General features: G+C 44.8%; 1 protein-coding gene across 2 annotated transcripts in view; it reads right to left on the reverse strand.

Annotated features, from left to right (window-relative positions):
* XRCC5 (X-ray repair cross complementing 5) overlaps positions 1-21011 on the reverse strand; it is a 558141-nt gene that overhangs the window by 530291 nt on the left and 6839 nt on the right. For both annotated transcript variants that reach the window (XM_086954491.1, XM_086954493.1), the window contains exons 2-3: positions 16800-16913; positions 10401-10584 (exon numbers count right to left, since the gene is read on the reverse strand). In XM_086954491.1, coding sequence (XP_086810617.1) covers positions 10401-10584; positions 16800-16913 — 298 coding nt within the window. The remainder of the gene's footprint in view (positions 1-10400; positions 10585-16799; positions 16914-21011) is intronic.

Below are 21011 nucleotides of genomic sequence, written 5' to 3' on the forward strand. Positions count from 1 at the left end.
AGGCTCCTTCCTGAAGGATAGATCCTTCCAAGTTTTCAATAAGACTTATTAGTCTTCAATGTTACCAGTCACTTTTGGAGTGCCGCAAGGGTCTTCTCCTAGCCCTACATTGTTCAACGTGTACTTGCAACCCTTGGGGGATATCATACCTCCATTTGGGATCTCCATCGTCTCCTATGCGGACGATACCCAGCTAGTCTTTTCTCTTGCCCCACACGTGGACCATTCACTGACCACCTTAGGACCTTGACTAGAACAGGTGGCCAGCAGGATGAACACATCTTACATTAAGTTGAATGGAGCCAAGACAGAGCTTATGACCAACCTTGGGAGTAATTCCCAGCCTTGAAGGACCCTCAACTGGCTGGTCTACCTTGGTCCTCCACCTGCTCCTAAACCAGCCAATACAAATATGGGGGTATGTCTAGAAAAAACCCTGACCATGGAATGCCAGGCTACCTAACTGTCAGCCTCCTGTTTTGGAATCATGCGTGTGTTGCACAAGACTCTGCCTCTTCTCCCTCAGCCCTTGAGGAGGCTGGTTGTCCAGGCGCTCATTCTTTCACGCCTGGATTACGGCAATTCGTTCTACATAGGTGCTCTCAAAGCAGTGATTTGTAAACTCCGAGTCATGCAAAATGCGGCTGCACAACTGCTCTTGGGTGTTCATAGGTATGATTCAACCAGACAGGGTCTTATCAATCTCCACTTGCTGCCCATTGCCCAAAAGATTGAATTTAAATCCTTGGGCACAGAGCCTTTTATGGGAGTGGCCCTCCAATCTCTTGGTAACTGGTCACCCTTTACTCCCCAAAAAGGATTCTTAGATCCCCCAACTCATTTTTAGTAACCGTTTCCACTGTTAGAAGGGCTCTATGTGGAGGACGGTCTTTTGGCCTTTATGCGGCCAAGATGTGGAATACCCTCCTTCTGACTATTCGCTCCATGAACAATGAGCGGAGTTTCTAAAAATGCCTTAAGACATGGCGCTTTAGGAACTGATCCTCCCTGGTGACAATTCTAGCCTTGATTTAGTGGTCCTTTATCCGTCAGAGCTGTGATGCGTTCGGGTCGCCATGCACTTTATAAATCCCCTAGCATGGCATAGGACTGTTTTCATGAATTTCATTAATTTAATGACGCAATTCTGATAGCTATTTTATGAGTAAGTGAAACTAGCCTAAGTGCGAATGTGTTGAGAATTAGCCCAACAGATGTATATTTTGACCATGGACTGGCCTAACCTACACATTTCACAATTTACACCTGTTTTGTGAATAAGGCCCTACATGTTCACTTTACAAAGTATTTAAGCATCTATCTGAACATGAATCTGCAGAGTGCATCACATAAGTAGATCTCCCAGCCCCGGAGCACAGCAGCCTGAGGGGTTTCTACTCACAACAACCCATGCATGTTCTACAAAGCAGATCTGTGGAGACAAAGTCTCATCATAGATTCTTCACCTCTACAAAGAATAGAGCATTTTTCTTTTTAGGTCAAGCCTGCGTGGCTGCGCACATGTGCAGTCTCGCTCGCGAGATTTAATGTTTTTGAGGAGCTTACACTAGCAGGCTTTAAGCCCAGCCCCTCTTTCCCATTGGCCGGCATTACCGTTTATGCTAAACGTTGGCCAGCCATTGGGAAAGAGCTAGTGGCGACGTACACTTTTCTCTATTTCTGCCGTCCCACTTGCACGGACTGGCCTGCCTTCATTCTGGCGTAAAAACGTTGTTATCTTTATGGGGTCAAACAGATGGCCCCATAAAGATAATAAACCTTTTGCGCCAGAAAGAAAGCAGGCAGAGGCCGTCCAAGTGGGAGGGCAGAAAAAGAGAAAACTCTGCGTCATGACAAGCGCTTGTTTTCTCGGCCTTTCTCATCTCTTCTTCGGGGATTGGTAGTCACCAAAGCAGGCAGTGCCATGACATCAGCCGAGGGCAGGCGCTGAAATATTCATGTGCTCTGAGAAGCGTGCGTCTTTAAAAGGATCAGCTGTGCAGCGCGGTCTCCATCTCGCATCTGGGGCTCCGTTTACTCCCATTGAGTTAAGAAGGGTCTTGGGTGTGCGCGGGGGAACTCTGACCCTGCCTTAAACGAACAGGCGCTGTAAGGACGCAGTTCCCTGGGTGCCAGCAGTCTTTGCCAGTCGCCGCTCATTCACCATCTCAGAGGGCCATCACCAGAGAAGAAGGGGGCACCAAAAGTTGCAGCTGTGTTCGACTGCAGAGCAACCTGGGGGCGGAGGGATGGCAAACAAAGGTACTCCTCGCACGGGCCAGTGAGTTGTTCTCAAAGACGACCACGAGTGAGATGCATGCCAGCTCCGCGTTCCAGCGTTTATGGCTCCCGGGAAATTCTGCTGACTGCCGCCCTGTCACCCGCTGCTCTAGATTGCAGCGCCTGGTGTCTCCCGGCCTGGCTTGGCCCCCTGGGCCTCGTGAAGTCTGGTGCCTTACCCCGTTCTCCCCCTTGTTTGTTGCTGCTTGGAGCTACTGTGGGTCTCCTCCTTGGCCCCTCCTTGTCCTCGTGTGGCTGGAAGCGGACCTAGGAGTGGGAGCACATCATTATCTGGGAGGCCGGCTGCTGTCGGGGTCAGCGGCAGTGAGGCTCGGCACCCATACAAAGAGGATGTGAGGACGCAAGCCTAGACCATATACACAGACCCAGCATCTGGATTTGGAGGCGCTTTCACCATAAAAAGTGCAAAGTGAGATGAGCAGAGTGAGGTGTGGTGGCAGCGCTATTGGAGACAGTCGGACTAGGTCCTGATACGGTCTGTCTCCTGCTGCAAGCTCCCCCTCCTTTTGCACTTTACTAGATTTTACCGGTTTCACCTGCCTTTTGTCACTTATCATCTGTTGTGCTTAGTTTTATGTTGCCCGAGACTGAACTGGACCCTTTTTAACTTACACTTACATTAATACACTAACATTGTGTGAAGCCTATCTATCTTCTGGATTGTCTCCATTGGAAGGAGTTAATGTTTCCACTCATTGCGATGAGAAGGGGCCCAGGAACAACAAGGGTGCCAGACTATAGCATGCTCGTGCCACCCCCACTCCCCCACGTCCTACTAACTGATCCATCTTAGGTGTGGTGAGGCGGCACTATTCATGATCAATGGCATTTTTCTTAGCGACCTGCCTGTAATACTCAATCCTAGTCCTTGCCTCCTTGGTTTTCAATTCATCTTTTTTACTCCGCATCATCCCACATCATCATGTGTTTAGGCAGGACACGAGGGATGGGTCAGCAGCCATCAAATAACAAGCATTTCCAATGCAATAGGTCTTGCATGTACCCATGTTTAAGCTGTTGGCATTGTAAATGACAATGCGAAACCAAAGGGGATGATGGATGGAGCGTTTGAGGAAATCAAACACTCACCCCCAGTCAACTGATCTGGGTTTAATCCATCACCATTCTTTAGCTCACTCAGCCACCCCAGTTCAGACATGGCCATATGCAAATCAGTCTGACCCTGTGCCTCATGGGAACAGTCCAGACCGAACTGCCAAGCCATGTCTTCCCTGGACCGGAAACAAGCATCCTGGGACCGGTTTCGGATTCATAATCCTCATCAGACCTCAGACCGGTTTTAACGAGACTCCCGTGGCGGATGCCTGTCGGAGTGAGCAATACATACCTTATTTTTTAAATAAATTGTCTTTGCACTTTCCTTGTGCGCTGTTTTAAATTGCATTGCACTGTGTCTTTGACTCGTGCCACTGTTTTAATTGTTCACTGCTCCTCTCTCCTGAGGCGAAAAGCCGGGAGATCTCTCTCGGTTCTTTTTATTTCATTGTGTGGGGGACTCGCTCTTACCTATTTGGGGGCAGTTGCGCACCTACCTGCATCACTTGTGGTCGCGCCGCTCTTCCCCTGCCACTCTCTTGCCGTGCTCTTCTGGGTGCCCCCCTCTCAGCCGATTAGGAGCTGAGGGACAGACGGGGAGGCTGCGCAAAAGTACGGGGCCATCTTGGGTGAGGCAAGCTTGCTAGTCTGCGGACTAGGCTTGCTGCCTCACAGGTCACAGGCGGGGAGTATAAATTTAGACGGGGATGGCTCCGCGCAGCGGACGCGTGCAGCGGATGCGCCTAACCCGCGCCGAAGGAGCGCCCAAGGAAAGCCCGTCTGCGCCCGTCAGCGTCCCGGAGGCGGACGGGTTCGGACGGGTGGGCGACCTTTGGACACAGCACCTGGGAGGAACCCGTGGCTACTCTGCAGCACACCTCCTGGGCTAAAAGCAGTGTACTAATAGAAGCTGCAATGTCCATGACCACTGTTTTAAGGGGAGTTTCCACTGCACTGGCTGTGGGTGGTCTTTGAAGAAAGTGTGGGCTGAGAGTGACCCCGCGGAGTCAGGGCATCATGACACCCCGACGGTGGGACGGGATCATCTGAATGCTTTTTCAGCTGCGCCCTTCTAAACACTCGATCTGCGAGCAAACATGCTCAGAATTTGTTTAACTACCTATAAGATTCTAATCCCGCCTGCCTTTTCCTTACGGAAACTTGGCTTGGCGAAGCCTCAAGTCCAGATGTAGCTAATGCCCTGCCCTCTAACTATTTTATGTTGAGGAAAGACCGGTACACAGGTAAAGGAGGGGGAGTGGCTCTGGTGATAGACAGACGATATGAGTGCTCTATCGTACCTACGGAAGACATCCCTGGGGCAGAAGCATTGGGACTTTGACACTTTCACCCGCCCAATCTTTCGCGGGTCTGTTGGTCTACAGACCCCCAGGTCCTATCGGATCGTTTCACGAGGGGCTGGATTCCGTGATTTCGGTAATGAGTGTACAGTTTAAACACTTTGTTCTTCTGGGCGATTTTACCATTCATTTCGATGTAGCGGATGCTGCGGATACCATTAAAGCCTTAGACATCACTACTCCACTGGGCTTGTCACCCTATGTAGTGTCTCCTACCCACAACAAGTGGCATATATTGGACCAAATTTTCTCCACTATGCCTATTACAGTGGCTCCCCCCCCTTCCCGTGTTGTGGTCTGACCACCTACTGGTGACCTTTAATATCCAGTATAAAACCACCCTGACTATTAGAGATAATGGGTGTCAGCCCCGGATGTCCAGTGCCCTCCATCGAGTAACACCGGATATGATTGAACAATATCTGATAACTCATCCCTGTGCGTCGACGGGTGACATAGAGGAGGACTTAGTCCGCTTTCAAACGTGGCTCACGCAGTGTTTGGGGGAATTGGCACCGCCTAAGCGGACTTCTAAGAACTTTACTCGAGTGTCTGCCCCATGGTTCACGCCAGCGCTCAATACCAGTCGACGGCTCTGCAAGAAGGCAGAAAGAGCATGGTGATCAAACTATCTGGAACCATTGAGGGAGGCCTATAGGTGCTGTACTAAGGCCTATCACAAGGAAATCTATCTTGCCGAGAAAGCCTATTTTGCTCGAAGGATTGAGGAGGGCACCAACTCCAGCAAAGAGATCTTCCTGATTGTGAAGGAATTCACATTGCCAGCCTCCATCACTCGGAAGTGCTCCTTTTCAGAAGCTTGGGTTACGCAAATGGCAAGCTTCTTTGCTAACAAGATCAAAAGCATCCAGGCAACTTTTCCATCTGTTGTGATAGGGGCTGTGTCTAATCCAGGACCCCATTCCTTTGTGCCTGACTCGGGACGGCCCAGTTTGTTGAGCTTTCCTCCTATTGAGCCTCAAGTCTCACTGGAATTTCTTTCTAAAATGAAATCTGGCTCCCCGCTGGACCCCTGCCCCGCTAAGTTTCTAGCCAAAGTGGCACATGTCATCAACCCCATTGTTAATCCGATTTTAAATCGTTCATTGGAGACAGGGATAGTGCCGCCTGCCTGAAAACAGGCGCTGGTTCTTCCTCTTTTGAAGAAACCCTCTCTGGACCCAACCATCCATGCTAATTACCGGCCTATCTCTTTGCTCCCGGTCCTGGTCCATGGCCATGTCTGAACTGGGGTGGCTGAGTGATCTGAAGAATGGTGATGGATTAAACCCAGATCAGTTGACTGGGGGTGAGTGTTTGATTTGCTCAAACGCTCCGTCCATCATCCCCTTTTGTATCGCTTTGTTCGCCCTAAATTGGCAGGGTATGCTCAGACGTGAGTCCCTTGCTCACTTGGCCACTGGATTACAGATAGCCTGGCTGATGAGGATTATGAATCCGAAACCGGTCCCAGGATGCTTGTTTCCGGTCCAGGGAAGACACGGCTTGGCAGTTCGGGCTGGACTGTTCCCATAAGGCACAGGGTCAGACTGATTTGCATATGTCTGAACTGGGGTGGCTGAGTGAGCTGAAGAATAGGGATGGATTAAACCCAGATCAGTTGACTGGGGGTGAGTGTTTGATTTGCTCAAGTGCGCTGTCCATCATCCCCTTTTGTATCGCATTGTAAATGACAATGCCTTTTATTTATGTTTTAAAAACAAAAATAAAAGGCATTGTCTTTTCCAATGTCAATAGCTCAAGCTCGTGTAAATGTGAGACCTATTGAATTGCAAATGCTTGTTTACTCTTATTCACCCAGTTCCCCTATTGGCTCCAATCCATGAGACTTGACTTCAATCAGTCCAGTCATTTTAGCCTACACAGTCCTGCCAAGATGTTTTTCCATCAAATAAATGTAAGTGGTCCTGATGAGTAGTGTTGGCACTATCTATAGAAACAACAGTACCTCTACTGCACTGTTAATTAAGTAAACAGCATCCTTGTTCAGAAGCTTTGGTCTTACCAAATTAATGCATGAGGTCGTGCCAATACGTTGTTTTTTTAACTCTCCATTAGAAGAATGGCTGACTTGACAAAAAAGTATATGCACTGCTATTTTAAGTATGGCAGTTCTGCTAAGAAAAAGTCTAGTCCCATTACAGTTATGGCAGGCCTGCTGGAAAGTGTTGGTACTGATGACGAGGTGTATGGATGCCCTACCGAGAAGGCTTTCCTGCTGAGAAGGACAGCAGAACATATGTGCACGGCCCAATGAATGAGCACACTCCTGGATGAGAACTGCTGAGGTCTTCAAATAGAAGTATCAAAACCGTGCAGAGTGGTGTGCCATGCTCCAAAAATTAATAATGGCTGCTGTTCTGAGAAGCATTGGTATATAGTGCCCTATAAAAAAAAACTGCACTGAGAAGTGGTGGCATTGTACTGAAAAGTATAGTAGGCATTTTTGAGACGAGCAAGCACTAATTTCCCTTAGTAGCTATTCAGCGTCCCGATACAAAAACACCCTACATTCAGTAAGTGAAAACTTTGCCTTATATATATTTATTTTCTATTTCAAGCACTAGCAGAAAATCACATTCTACTGGAGTTGTCTTGGGTGAAGCTGCCATTCGCCTGCTCTGGTATTGCGAGACTCGGCCAGATGATTGGTTACCAGGAACATTTACTTTAGATTTAGATGGCTAAAAAGAAGCAGGTCCTGTCACAAGATTCAGGACCCCACTCTGCCCTCCTCGTGACAGAACCGTGTGTTGCATTTTGTGTAAGTGAGAACTTGCACCAGCCTCTCCTTGATGGTTGGGAGTAAGGATTTCAGAGCCTGAGGCTCCAATAGGTTGAGGTGGAGCCAGACCTCCACTGGAGACCACAGACCTCTGATTTCGTCTGCTTCCAGATGGCCTCCCCAGTCCATAGACAATGCATCAATTGCTACTGTGGGCTCTGGGTGAGGCAGGGAAAGAGGCCTATCGCTTGTCAGGTTAGTGTCCTCTTGTCACCACTAAAGCTTCAGGGCGTCTCCTCTCAAGATAGAAATGTGCTCCAAAGAATGCCCCGGTGCGGAGCCACTGAAACCGCACACTTTAGGGCCCCAGAGGCCGTGTGGCTCATGGGTCAGGGAGGATGCACAAGGCCAGTAGGGTCAGGAAGGATGCACAAGGCCAGTAGCCTCAGAACCATCCTCACCGAGACCAAGGATTGAGCTCCAAATATCAGGGTCATAACCTGCAAGTGACAGTGGAAAGTCCTAATGTGACAATGGAAAGTCCTTCAAAAACCGCTGTACCCAGGATAGTTACTGTAAAAGCACTCTACAGAATGGGTCCCAGGTGGACTTTGGCTCGTTTATGGAAAACCCCAGGGATGTCAAGAGGGCAGTCGTTGTCCAAATGCGGTCTGCGAGCACACCTGGATTAGAAAAGCATGAAGTTACAGAAATAAGTGTATTCCCAACCTTTGAAGGTGAGCTGCCACCACCTCCATTACTTTCTTGAACACTCAAGAGGCGGATGAGAGGCCGAAGAGTAGAACGGGCAAATTGGAAGTGTTCTGACCACACCGTGGATCACAAGTAGTGTCTCTGGAACTGCACGACGGATATATGAAAATAAATATTCTATAAGTCCAAGGGCACTACTGAATCTCCTGGGTCCAGGGAAGAAAGAACCTGAGCCAGTGTGAGCATATCAAATTACTCCTTCATTAATAGAAAGTAATCAGGGATCCGGGTCTAGGATGGGTCTGACAAGTAGCAAGAATAAAACAGTACTTACCTTTGAATAGAGTTCTTGTTTTTTAAAAATATATAAAAAAATAAGTATGATTTTTCTAAATTGGACTTTTTCTTTGAGTGTCTCTCATTTCTTGCCTCTTTGAGTACAACAAATGCTTAGCACTAACCTCTAATACGCCTAACTGCTCGCCCACACTACCACAAATAGAGCGTTAGTATGCTCTACTTTTGCCTCTGTAAACCAATTGGGAACTCCCTGGACTCTCTACACAGTGTACTTCGTTTTAGCGCACCTTACCTCCGATAACACCCAAGTGTAAAAACAGAATTCCTAACTAATGGGTATTGTTGTGTATTCACTGGAATTCTCAGACACTGTACCAGAAGCTGCAAAGAAAATGTAAAAAAAACAACATGGTCCGTTATCCTACTCCTGTCAAGATCGTCTTGTACACAGATCACAATAGACCGTTCATAGATGTTGTCTCATGGCTCCCTCGCTCCAATGTTGCAGGCCCGCCAGACTCAATTGCTACGTAAGCTTCTCATCGGGACAACCGTATTCTCAGCATGACTAAACTTTAGGATCCCTGGGAGCGATATTGTCACATGCTATCACCGATTTCCTATTCTACCCCTTTCCTCTACTACGCTGTACCGATCGGTACCAAGATGATGTTCACACCAATACAACTCTAAACTATGTTCATGTTCCCAGTGTCCTTCCCTCTATTCTTCCTACATGAAGTATCCAAAGAACTGTAATTTTCTCCCAAGCCAGCAATACATTAACATGTTCTAAAATAAAGCTGGCTGATGCATTTTTTTGGTCCAAGATCCAGGTAAGAGTTTTTATAACAAAATAATGCTGGGCTTGTCCCAAAATAGTTTTCAACGAGCCACAAACTAAATTTTTGTTTTGTTTAATGTCATTGTACATAATTGTGAATACATTATGAAGGATTTGTATACACTTCTTCATATTTGACAGCTTTGTCTTTATTATTCAGATGTGCACAAACTTTCAACTTCAAAATCTCAATCAGAGCGATAGTCCATAAACCATACTATAGCTCTAAGACATGCCCCAGAATTACCTTTGGTATTGCTGACTAAACTTGAGAGGAAGTTTGATTAGAGTTATTGAGCCAAAGTGACTGCATTTTTGCTTGCCTGAATATGTGGCTTTTATTTACAAATTTCCTTCACAACCAAGTAAGCAAAAGTTGCCAAAATGTAGAGATATGAAAACAGGAAGGTATCGCAGAGACTTGTGAGGTCTCATGAAGTGACAGATTTAGAGAACTGACTACATGAACAAGGATTGAGGAGAAATGTAAGTTTTTGGAGATGTTGTCATTGAATTGCTCTGCTGGCACTATTAAGATTTACTACAAAAATGTGACATCACCTCCACCCTGGCAGGACTGCATAATCTTCAAAACCAGCTGCATCATCTACAAAGCCATCACACCTGGCCCCCTTGCATATCTGGCTGGCAGGCTCCCCATCTCCAGTGGCTCTCGGCACATCCACAGCCAGGAAAACATCAGATGGGAGTCAAAGAAGGGTGGAAAAAAAGAAGAAGAAAAAGAAACAAGGCAACCGGCTCTCAATATCTGTGCATCCAGGATTTGGAATAACATCCCATATCAACAAGGATTAGTCCAACGCTGCTCCAATGTAGGAACGAGCTGAAATGATACCACCTTAAAAAGAACTACATCATGATGGATGAAGTATATGTCCACTTTTTCCTTAGAAATCTGCTACCCCTCCAATCACATGCTGACTAGATCTTCGCCTTTCAACCTGTACAGCGCTCCTAGCTTCAGGCTAGGTTTGCTCTATACAAATAATGCATACATAAACACATATATGTAATGACCACAGCAAGCAGGCTCTCTCCCACAGCCAATAAAAGATACAGTCGGCTTGTTCAGATCCAGGTTGAATTTCACTTTGAATTTCCTCCAGAAGATCGAAATCTGGCAGCATGAGGTGCCGGTGCACGGTGATGTTCTGATATTGATCTCTAACAGCAAGGGTATTGTTTGTGTCATCAGTGCCAAACAAGACAACAGCAATCTCCTCCTTGCTTTCAGCAAACACCTAGTAAGAAACAAAATTAAATACTAAACACTTTTGACTAGAGAGGGATTGTAGATGTCTTTCCAGCAGGCAATGTGGCAGTAAACTCAAGCAGCCAAACTCCTGGGGAATGGGTGGGGGAGGGAGGTCACATCCATACCCTTCAGACATGAAATCGCAACTGCGCCAACAGAGTCGAGACTTTATGGGCCTACGCCTTTCTATCAGACACCATACTCGCTTCAGTCAAGCGGGTTTACCTACCATAGCTCAAGGAGGAATCAACTCATCATTCACCAAACAAAAACATTAAAAATAACTACGCTGAGTTCAAAGGTTGGTGTCCTAAACCACAGGCGTCTGATGTTCATTAGCAGAATCTTTTGGGTTTCTCAAAAGGTTTTACACCTTCTGCTCAGTCACAACTCACTATAGACTAAAACCATTACTAGTATTGCTTGGTTTATCACAGCCCCACAAAAACATGTGTAGAGACATAAAGATCCACAGTCTTTGAGTGTAATCACTTAAGATTTTGGCTGAGTTGCTCCACACTCTGTTACCCATCCCTCCCTCAGTATCGTTTCTGACATATGCTGAAGCAACCCAACAGCATGTTTGCAGGCTGTGTAGGTGGTCAAGATCTCAGTACTTAATTCAGCATGCAATTATAAGAAGAGGATGTGAAGAAGGTCTTTGATTTGTTTGCCTCCCATGAAATACCTGAAGGACTGAGACCTGGTGAAGAATTGTTCACATGCCAGACTCACCGAGGAAAGAGAGAAGTGGCTAGTGAAGACCCGGTCAGATGTTAGGCATCCTAAAATGTGACCGAGTCTGTCTTCGCCTTCTAGGTTGCATGCTGGAAATGGAATATCAAGCAAATTTGACAAATTAACATAAATATTGATTTAGGGAAAACTTCCTCTTGTGAAAACAGTGTGTAATGTAAAACGCTGAACTACTAATTGCTTAACTTGTGGATCATGTCAATTGGTTGATTTACATTGGCCTTGGGCACTACGCATGGAACTACAGCCCAAACCTTCGATTAAACATGTATCTGTGTACCATTTAATAGTTGATTAGCATGTACGCTAGTATACTCAGGGATTGGCAAGTACATACATAGTAATAACTTGATAGTTATTTTTTATTGCTTATCATAAAAGTATGGTTTATACACAGACACCGGTTTAACTGAACTGCAGGATTAGATCATTCATCCTAAATTATATGATATTTCATTCTGAGGTTCCTTTAAAAACATTCATGTTATGCTACATTGCATAAAATAACCAAGGCTCAAAGCATCTTCTTTCCTTACATCAACAGATTTTGAAAAGTAGATTTCATGAAAGGATGTGAAATCTCATGTGCTGCATTGTGTCCTGAAGAGTGTAACGGGTGTTGACACACATCAATTCATTCACAAAATCCAGTGGATGGGGGGGGGGTATCAGAAATGAGATCATGCATTCTTCGACAGCCAAACACATTGAAGGGTTGATCCTTTGTTCCATCTTTAGCCCTCTAATAGCCTCCTCTTACTACTGAAGGAAAGGACAAGGAGTGAAACTAGAGAAAGTAAATAAGGCTCTTGTAAACCTGTTTACTGTACTTGCTGCTGACTTTAGGACCCCTTCCGACAGGGCACAGGAAGGACAGCGTCAAGAGTACTTAATGGCAAGTCAGGGTTAGCAAATGCCACCCCTACCTGACACCACTGGTCACTCTTGCAAGGAGGACACCCTTGCTGAGGTTGAGCTAAGTGACTCAATAAGACAGAAGTGGCAATGTTCCCATTCAAAGGAACTGCCTAGCCTAGAAAATAACTTGCAATCTCCCATGCCCTCCCCTCTATATTTAATTCAAGTCCTGCAGGTTGTGAGGAAGAGCTATATCTCTGAACACTGTCTGCAAGGTGCCAGGCATACATTCATGTGTAACTACAAAGGAAGGCAACTTCTAAGAGAAGGACCTTGTTGCTGGTCCAAATTGAGTTCTTTGCTGATATCAATCTGTGGATGACAGATAGCCGAGTTTTACATCTGGTGACAACAAACGTCAGCTTGGTGAAAAAGATAACAATGCCGCATTTAGTACAATTGAGACAAGAATTCCCTCAACCACAGTTTATCTGGCCTTCACAGTAGATGTTTATTCATCTCCTCAGCCCCAAAGCCAGGACGCAAAAAATATATTTTGTATCTCCAGCAAATCAGGAATATCAACCTGGTACACATTCGCAGATGCATTCAGGCCAGTGGTACAACCTTTGGTCCTTTGTCCAGTGATACATACAATTAACAGTCTTTAAACTCTAGTAACGGTTGGGTGCTCCAGGTGCTCCATATATCTAGTGTATTAAAAAGAAATTATACATTCTGGCATCCAGACGACAGGTAGAGGGAGTAAGATAAAAAGTCAGTAAATGGAGTTAAAAAAAATGTGTATTAAAAAGGTTTAAAATGGAGAACCATAATAAAAGGATCACATACGAACATTTCACAAAAGGTTCATGACATTAATTTAGTCTCAGGATAAATATGTTTATCTAGTTAGGCTGAGTGCAGCTGGGTTCATGGAAACGTTAGTTGAATTACATGCCTATATAAAAGCTTTGACTGCAGAATGTTTTCCTTCCTATTCAAAGATCACTAAAGGAAAGCATTTATGTCTCACTGTGTTTTGTAAACTGGCACCAGGGCTTAGTAGCCATGAAGGAAGCGGATGCTGCACAGATCGTCTAATAAGATTCGTTATAAATGTTGCAAACGGCCCATTGTGTTGTCAAGGTCAGGGAATAATGGTTTGCTTAAAGTGTAACCAGACATTTTAAGAAAAGAAAAAAAAAAAAATCAATCAACTATTATTTTGTTGAGATCATTATTTTCCATCATTTCCTACTTGACTATAAATGTGTTATAAGCCGAGTAGTTTGTAAGCTGAAGAAGACTCTATGGCGAATGCTCAGAGACTCCACTGCTGCAGTGGAAGCAGAATAAACTGATACTGGGGATTCCCCATGACTGACTCTTGTTATTTGAAGACTTCTTCATTTCAGCTTCAACAACTGGAGGCCTGTACGAGGATAAACAGGGGCCACTCCAGTCGGTTTTCAGCACCATGGTGAAGGGACAGCATGGATCCCAACATATCTCGAAGTGCCCACCTCAATAACTGGACTAGTTACCGGAGTCTGCATCTGGAGGGGGGCAGCTTTGTGACCTTGACACAGGGTGAGTGACCCATGCTTCATCCCAAAGAACTATTGAGAGGTCACTCATTGGGTAAGGGTGGCAAACAGGATAACGGAGACAGAGGAGTACTAATTAAGGGAACAAAGGGGACGGATTTCCCCGGAGAAGCTGGTTCTTCCTCAATTCAGGTGGTTGGGTGCTCCACAGTAGGCAATTTAAAGTTCCCAGGGTTTGGAGTGCCTAAGGTTAATTTTAATAATGGGTCAAGCATTTAGCAAATGTAATAGCTTGGACCAGAGACATATGCAAGACAACTGAGGTGTGCGAAACATGTAAAGGGGATAGACCGTAATACACTAAAACAGGAAGTCAGTGGAATTTTGAGAGGTCAACAGTGTGCAGAAGAGTAAGGAGTACTGGCGTAATGGCGTTTTGGCAGAAAGTAAGGGTTTTGTGGCGCAGCAGTAGGAGGAGGTAGAGGGAGATCTAAAAATAGAGGGCGTTTGGATAGCAGGCCTCCTCCCTACAGTGAGAAAAAAGAAAATGATTAAGGGACAAAATATGTTGTCAAAAGGAAGAAGTAAAGGTTGGATCAGGAAACAGGCAAGTGTCACAGGTCAAAGAGCGACACCCAAAGAGATTCAGAGATGGATGGAGTTATCCTAACATTTGCTGTAAAGTGGAGGTAATTCAATACTAGTTGCATTGGAGGAAAGAGCAATTAAAGGGGTCGCGCCTGAGATGGAAGATAAATCTTGCCCAAAGAAATTACAGTTTTGCTGAAAACAGGTGTCCTATTTGGGCCACCTGATTTCAAAAGAGGAGAGAAGAATATCAGCTGAACGTATTTATGCTACAATAAACACCCTGTTCCCACAACACAAGATGAAGTACATTAATTTCAAGGAATGGCAGGGTATTGCAGGCAGTGGATACCGTTTTAATCCCCTCATTTGTTAACCTTTACAATACCTGACACACAAGAATGTTACTGACCCTGTCCCCAGAATGCAGATACATCAGAAAAGTTTCCAACCTATTAAAAAGACTTTCTTCAAGTCTCTAGCATTGGGGATTCCAGATTACACAAAAGAGATCCATCTATTTACACATGAGGGAGACGGTAGTGCCCTTGCACTATTCACACAGGCACATGGGGGTTTTAAGAGGCCTTGTGCATATCTGTCTTCAATATTAGACTCTGTAGCCAGAGCGTTTCCTCGTTCTGTTGATACATTGCTGAAAAAACACATACACAGCTTTTAACTAAGGCCAGAATGACTAAATATGAACTGATTCTATTATCGGCTGACAATATTACTTTACACCGTAGTACTTCCTTGAACCCAGCCACATTGACAGTGTGCTAATTTTAGGGCCTACTCATCCCTTCTGGCGAGCTGACCAACAGGTGTTCTGTTCACTCAAAAAGTGAATGAGTATTAAAGATGCCTTTGAATCCTGTTTCTATGTTGTCCCATTTATTCTGTGTTTACAGACAGAGGTCAAAAGTCAGCTTACATCTACAATTACTTTTCTTTCTCTTACTGCAAAGTTGGAAGATTTTGTAAAATGAACTGTCTATACAAAGGTGTGAAATGAAAGCTTGTTGGATGTCCTTTTTTATTCTAACACACATTTAAATAGCTAAAACTGTGCAAACATTTCTAAATACATTTCAGTAGTTATGAAAACCCTTGTTTGAAATTCTGTGTGATGAAAACAAATATTTCAATAGGATGAAAATAAATCGGAATACTTTACTTGGTGTTGTGCAAATGATAAATAGGTTAGCTGAAACCCAATTTCTACAGATTGTTTATATACAATATAGTTTTTTAACTAAAACTGCATTTTAGTGAGAAAATATTTGGCCTTTAAATGGAAAATGTGCAGTTGTTAAATGACAGTGCACTATCACCTCATGCTTTAGTAATATATTTATTAAAAGTGAGCTTTTAAAGATGCACGGAGAAACATCCCTACCCTGATAGCAATGCTATTACTGAACTAAGAGGCAAGTCAGGGGTCAAGTGCACCCCATATGTGGGCTAGATTTTTATTATGCATGAAGCAAACATTTAGCCTATTAAATAAAACCAAATAGTTTTTTTCTACAGCAGGAATGCTGAACTCACATACTGGAAGCTGCTCTCATTTGTGATAATGTAGAAAAGGTGGGTCTGCAAATAAAATATTTGCCTCGCATGATAAAATGAGACCAGTTTATGGGTCAAATACATCACAATTAGGTCAAGTAGATTATCCAAGTTACTAGACCTGCAGGTCTAGCACAAATTTAATATTTTTCGAGGCCTGAAGCACTTCCCCTTTGTTGGTCTCAAACCACTTACAAACAGAATCTCACATCTCCCACCATCCCATTCAGTTTAACTCATTCCTACAAGGAACTGTTAATTATTTTCTATGCTCTAATCACTTTAAGTTAATTTCTACATTGCATATTTAGACACTAGGTAAGGTTTCATTACCTTTACGTAGCAAGAATTAATCACAGCTGTTTTAGCAACGACCACACTCCTTTCCCTCTCTTGCACAATTCTACATGCTTCATTCTAAAGCATTTTGCTTAACTGAGGATCATAAGTGAAGTTCCAGAGGGGGTGGTTGCAATATGGGATGCTCGAATATTGGAATGTTTGTGAGGCATCTATATTTTTCTGCTGCAAACCGCATATCATATGTACTCGTGGTGTCACTTCAACGAAATTAATGACAATCACTTTACGTTTCTAAACCTCAATTATTGAAAAACATTCTTTAGATTTCTGAAAGGCCTTTTTCAACAGGCATGACCCTAGGATGATGCTTAGAGGACTCAGAAAATTAATAATTTACATTTTGTGGAAGTATGGACTCAAGGCGGTAGATTTATACAATATAACAACATCCTATACACTATCCCCATGTAGTAAAATCTAAGACTATACATCTGATTTTATTTAACAAGATGTTTTGTCGCAAAATTATCAAATATTACCTTGTGGTCTCCAAACAGAAGAGTGGACTTACCTGCCTCTGAACAAAGCTCACCATCACCTTCTTAGCCTGCTCAAAAGGAGACTCTTCCCCGGGGACAACATTGCTCATCCCATGGCCGACATCCATGCACAGCACCACAGCACTCTAAAGAAAGCCCGAAGAAGAACAGGGTCAATGGACAGCACATCACACAATCGAAAAGGAAATATAGCGGTGACTTTACTTTACTTAACCTATTTAACAAGGTTTGGAGAAAAATAGGGCAAATCTACGACAGAGTTCTGCAAAGGAAAATGAAGTTAGTTTCTAAATCCAATTACTGTCATGTAACAAGAGACAGGACACATGACAGTTAGGGAAAAGTGGAGTTGTAAAAAGCCTCCCCCCAAAAAAACCTCAGTGAATAGGGGAGGGTTTTAGAGGTCTCTTCTAAGCAAACTGCGCACAGAAGAAGCAACATGGCAGATGGAACCCTTCAATGAGATATGCGGAGTAAGACCACAGTCTTGTCTTGACTGGCAAATTCAGAGACATCTCATAGGTACATTGGTTAAGCTTTGAGCTGAAAAGCCCTTACCTCATTCTCAGCAGTGGAATAGGTGCAGTGAACTCTACTGGTTAAATGACAGCACCAGAGGACGTGTCACAAAAGTGCCCCACAATTACAACAGGATTTTGTACCTGTTTCTAGAGCTTCGGGACATTTATGTATTACAAAAGGGGTCGCCGACACTTGTGATGCCTCTGCTGTAACACAGATCGCACCGGCATACATTGCGCAGCTGCACAATCTCAATGGAGCAATCATTCATCTCCTTGAGGACAAGGCCTCCTAAAAATGCGGCAACACCTCTGTCTCTAAGCAAAAGCATAATTCACAACACAGGTGTGAGGTAAACAGCCTCTCGGGAGGCAGGCATACTTGTAATCAGCCCAGTTTGTACTCCACTTGAGAGCATCTTTTGAAATGGTTCAAAGGGGTACCTGGGACCCAGCCACCCCACAGGTGGGTGCAGCCACAAGCCTCTTCATCTTCCAGGAGGATCCCAGTTCCTTATGTGCTCTCCTGTGCTTCATCAACTCAGACTCAGCACTCCAACATCTGACCTGTCTGGTGACGGCTACAGCTGCTGGAGTATTCTTTTTTTGCAGTAAGGTTTTGTCCTCCAGACACAGAGCGCAACTTTGCAGGGACAGTGATTTTAGTTTTTTGGGCCAATTCAACATCAGAGCTGTGAATGCAGAAACTAAAGTGTCAAATTACCAGACTCAACGTTAATCTGGGAGACAAGATCATTTTTCTTGACTGTAACCTAGTGTTTCATAGAAAAAGGTTTGCTACAGGGTGAAGAACAAGAACATCTCCATCTAAACACCTGTCTGGATATCTATACCTTCAAAAAAGAAACAATGGTCCTACTGCACAGAGTCTGGAACCCCTTAAGTATTCGGAAGGCTGAGGGACCAGGATTACTTATTTGACCTGAACTGTGCAGTAAAGGTGGAAACAAGCATTGCTTATGAGTTTATGCTGTCAATAACCAAGAACTACATGGTTAACCAAGCAAGTCTGAAGATACGCACCTGTATACCTTATTGGTATCCAATGCGTAGCACAAAGTGCTCTGATGACAGAAGCAAGGCTAATATATATCAACTGAGCTATATGTAATATTTACTTGTAGGTGTGCCAATAAAGTTGCATCATAGTATTTGTCCTGTGTCACTGGAAGCATTCAGACGCACCTGCACCCTGACGAGTTACTAGCATTGAGCATTCATGTCCACGTCATACACCATCAAGGCAGGAGTTCATCACTGCACCATCATTTCACCACTCCTGTTCAACATGTAGACAAGATCTCACCTAATCCTTCAATCTCACCTGCAAATTAAAATCAAGAGATATTCCCAGACAACAAAGAAGCATTCCAGATTAGCAGCACAACTAACCAGTCCTTTATACAAGAGATAAACAGTGGCATATGAAACACACTTCCAGCGAGGACACAAGCGATCAAGTACCCCCTATAATTCAATGAGGATCTGCCTTTTTTCCTTTTTGACCGCACTGCAATCTATTCTTCATTAGTAGTATGTTTTTTTTTGTTTTGTTTATTGAGCATTTCAAAAATTATGCATCCGGCATACAATGCCATATCATAGCATACATACACACAAATGCCAGCAGAATACAAAAGGATAAAAGGAAACAACAAAAAAAAAAATACCAACTGAAAATCAGCCGTACTTGTACAATAAACACCATTAGTCAGTGTGCAGTAGAGATACAACCGTTCGCCACCCACAATACCATCAAAACTTTATAGCAAGGCATCCACAGGCCCAGCCTCTCCATCCCCTTAAAGCTTCTATCTGAGGCCAAGTCTAGTTGAGCCAGGAAGTATTCCCTCAGAGGAGCCCATATGTCCTTGGGTCTGGACGAACCCGGCAGTTCTTCAGCATATAGTTCAAGTTGTTCATGAAGGTAGACCATGTCCCTCAGCCACAGATCAGTCTTGGGACTCAGGCGGCTGTCCCACGTGAATAGCACCCGTTCTTTGCCAGCAGTAGGGCCACTCTCACAAATCTCCCCAACACAGCCCTGATCCGAGGGACATACCCTAAAAGGCACGACAGCGGTGTACACTGAATTTCCAACCCTGTCATAGTGCCCAAAAGAGCCAGGACGCCCTCCCAATATTTACTCACCCGGCCACACTGCCATGCTAGATGATAAAAGTCTGCACCAGCCTGTCCACACCGTGTACAGCAATCTGATTCTCGTAGGCCCATTCTATGTAATTTTTTAGGCGTATGATAGACCTGGTGTAGGAATTTTAGGTGAATTATCCTCAGATTGCTGTTGGATGTCAGTTGTCCCGTCAGTGCACAAATGTGACCCCAGACTTCATCTGTAATGGGGGAGGCGACCAGAGAGTTCCAGCGCTCTAGACTGCGGTCTACAACTCTGGGAGTTTCCGCCTGAACTGCCCTGTACAGTTTGGTAATCATTTTTTTTCCGGTGGGGAGACACTATCACTAGTTGTAATGCATACAATGGTGTCGGTTCGTTAGGGAAAGATGCGTAGTGGTCTTGCATAGCCCTACGTAACCTATAACATGTGTATTGAAACAATAGTGTGGGTTGTTGAATATACTCTAGCTCTGCATCAGTGATATATTTCCCTTTGGGATACAGATCCTTCATGGTTGTGATACCCACATCTCTAAAAGCTGTGATGGGACCCTGCTCCTGCGCCACGGACAGGGCTGCATGTCCAGCGATGGGCATCACAGGCACATACAACGGTAATTTCTGAGTGCACTTCCCAATCTCCTGCCAGGCTGCGAAAGTGGCATCCAGAGTGTTGATCTCTATTCTGGGTGTCTGTCTGGCAGTGTGAGTGATAATGCCACTCAAAGGTACCGGATGAGCGTCCCCCTCCTCTACCGCCACGTGTGGAACAAAGTCGTGCGGTTTAAACCAGAAGTAGGCGTATTGAGCCCAGCGACCCTCGTTATCTACACTAGTGCGCAGTGCTGTGAACTCCACTACTCTCTTCACTAAGGGAAGGACCCCTCTGGCATAGGTGGAATACGAGGAGGTCAATCTATAGGCTGCCCTTCTGCTCACTATTTTGGCTTCCGAATTTTTGCTCAAGTGAGTCTCCTGTAGGACAGCTATTTTCACTTGATGCCTGTCTAGCTGAGCCAGAATCTGTCTATTCTTCCTAGGAGTGTTCATCCCTCGCACGTTCCAAGTTATACAAGCAATCTTATCGCCTGCGAACTGCAAACGTAGGTACGTCTACTTATGCGGTGCGCTGCTACCCAGCAGGTGGGTGCATCTTTACCTCGACCGCACACTCCAATCCAATCGCAACACAAGTACTTCTGGCTGATAAATCAAGAACAAACCCCTCCTCCCCCCACCCACTTCAGCTGCCCCAACAAGCCAAAGACGTAACCCACATACAACTCCCACCCCATCAGAAACAGAAATGAAGTAAACATCAGCTGGGGAATACCAATGGGGGACCGTAACGGCAAATCCTCTCCCTGATCTGATAGAGAGAGGGTCCACCTAGGTTATATCATGTCCCACCACCCAGCCGCCACCCAGGTATCACTATACCTATCTAGTGCTGCGAGGGGCAGCTGGATATTGTTCGCAACGATCTATAACAATCTTACCAAAACATGGCGTGAGCCAACAATAAAGTACCTGCAGTGTCCCAG

This window comes from Lissotriton vulgaris, chromosome 2_1, assembly GCF_964263255.1.
Source record: "Lissotriton vulgaris chromosome 2_1, aLisVul1.2, whole genome shotgun sequence".
Taxonomy (NCBI): domain Eukaryota; kingdom Metazoa; phylum Chordata; class Amphibia; order Caudata; family Salamandridae; genus Lissotriton; species Lissotriton vulgaris.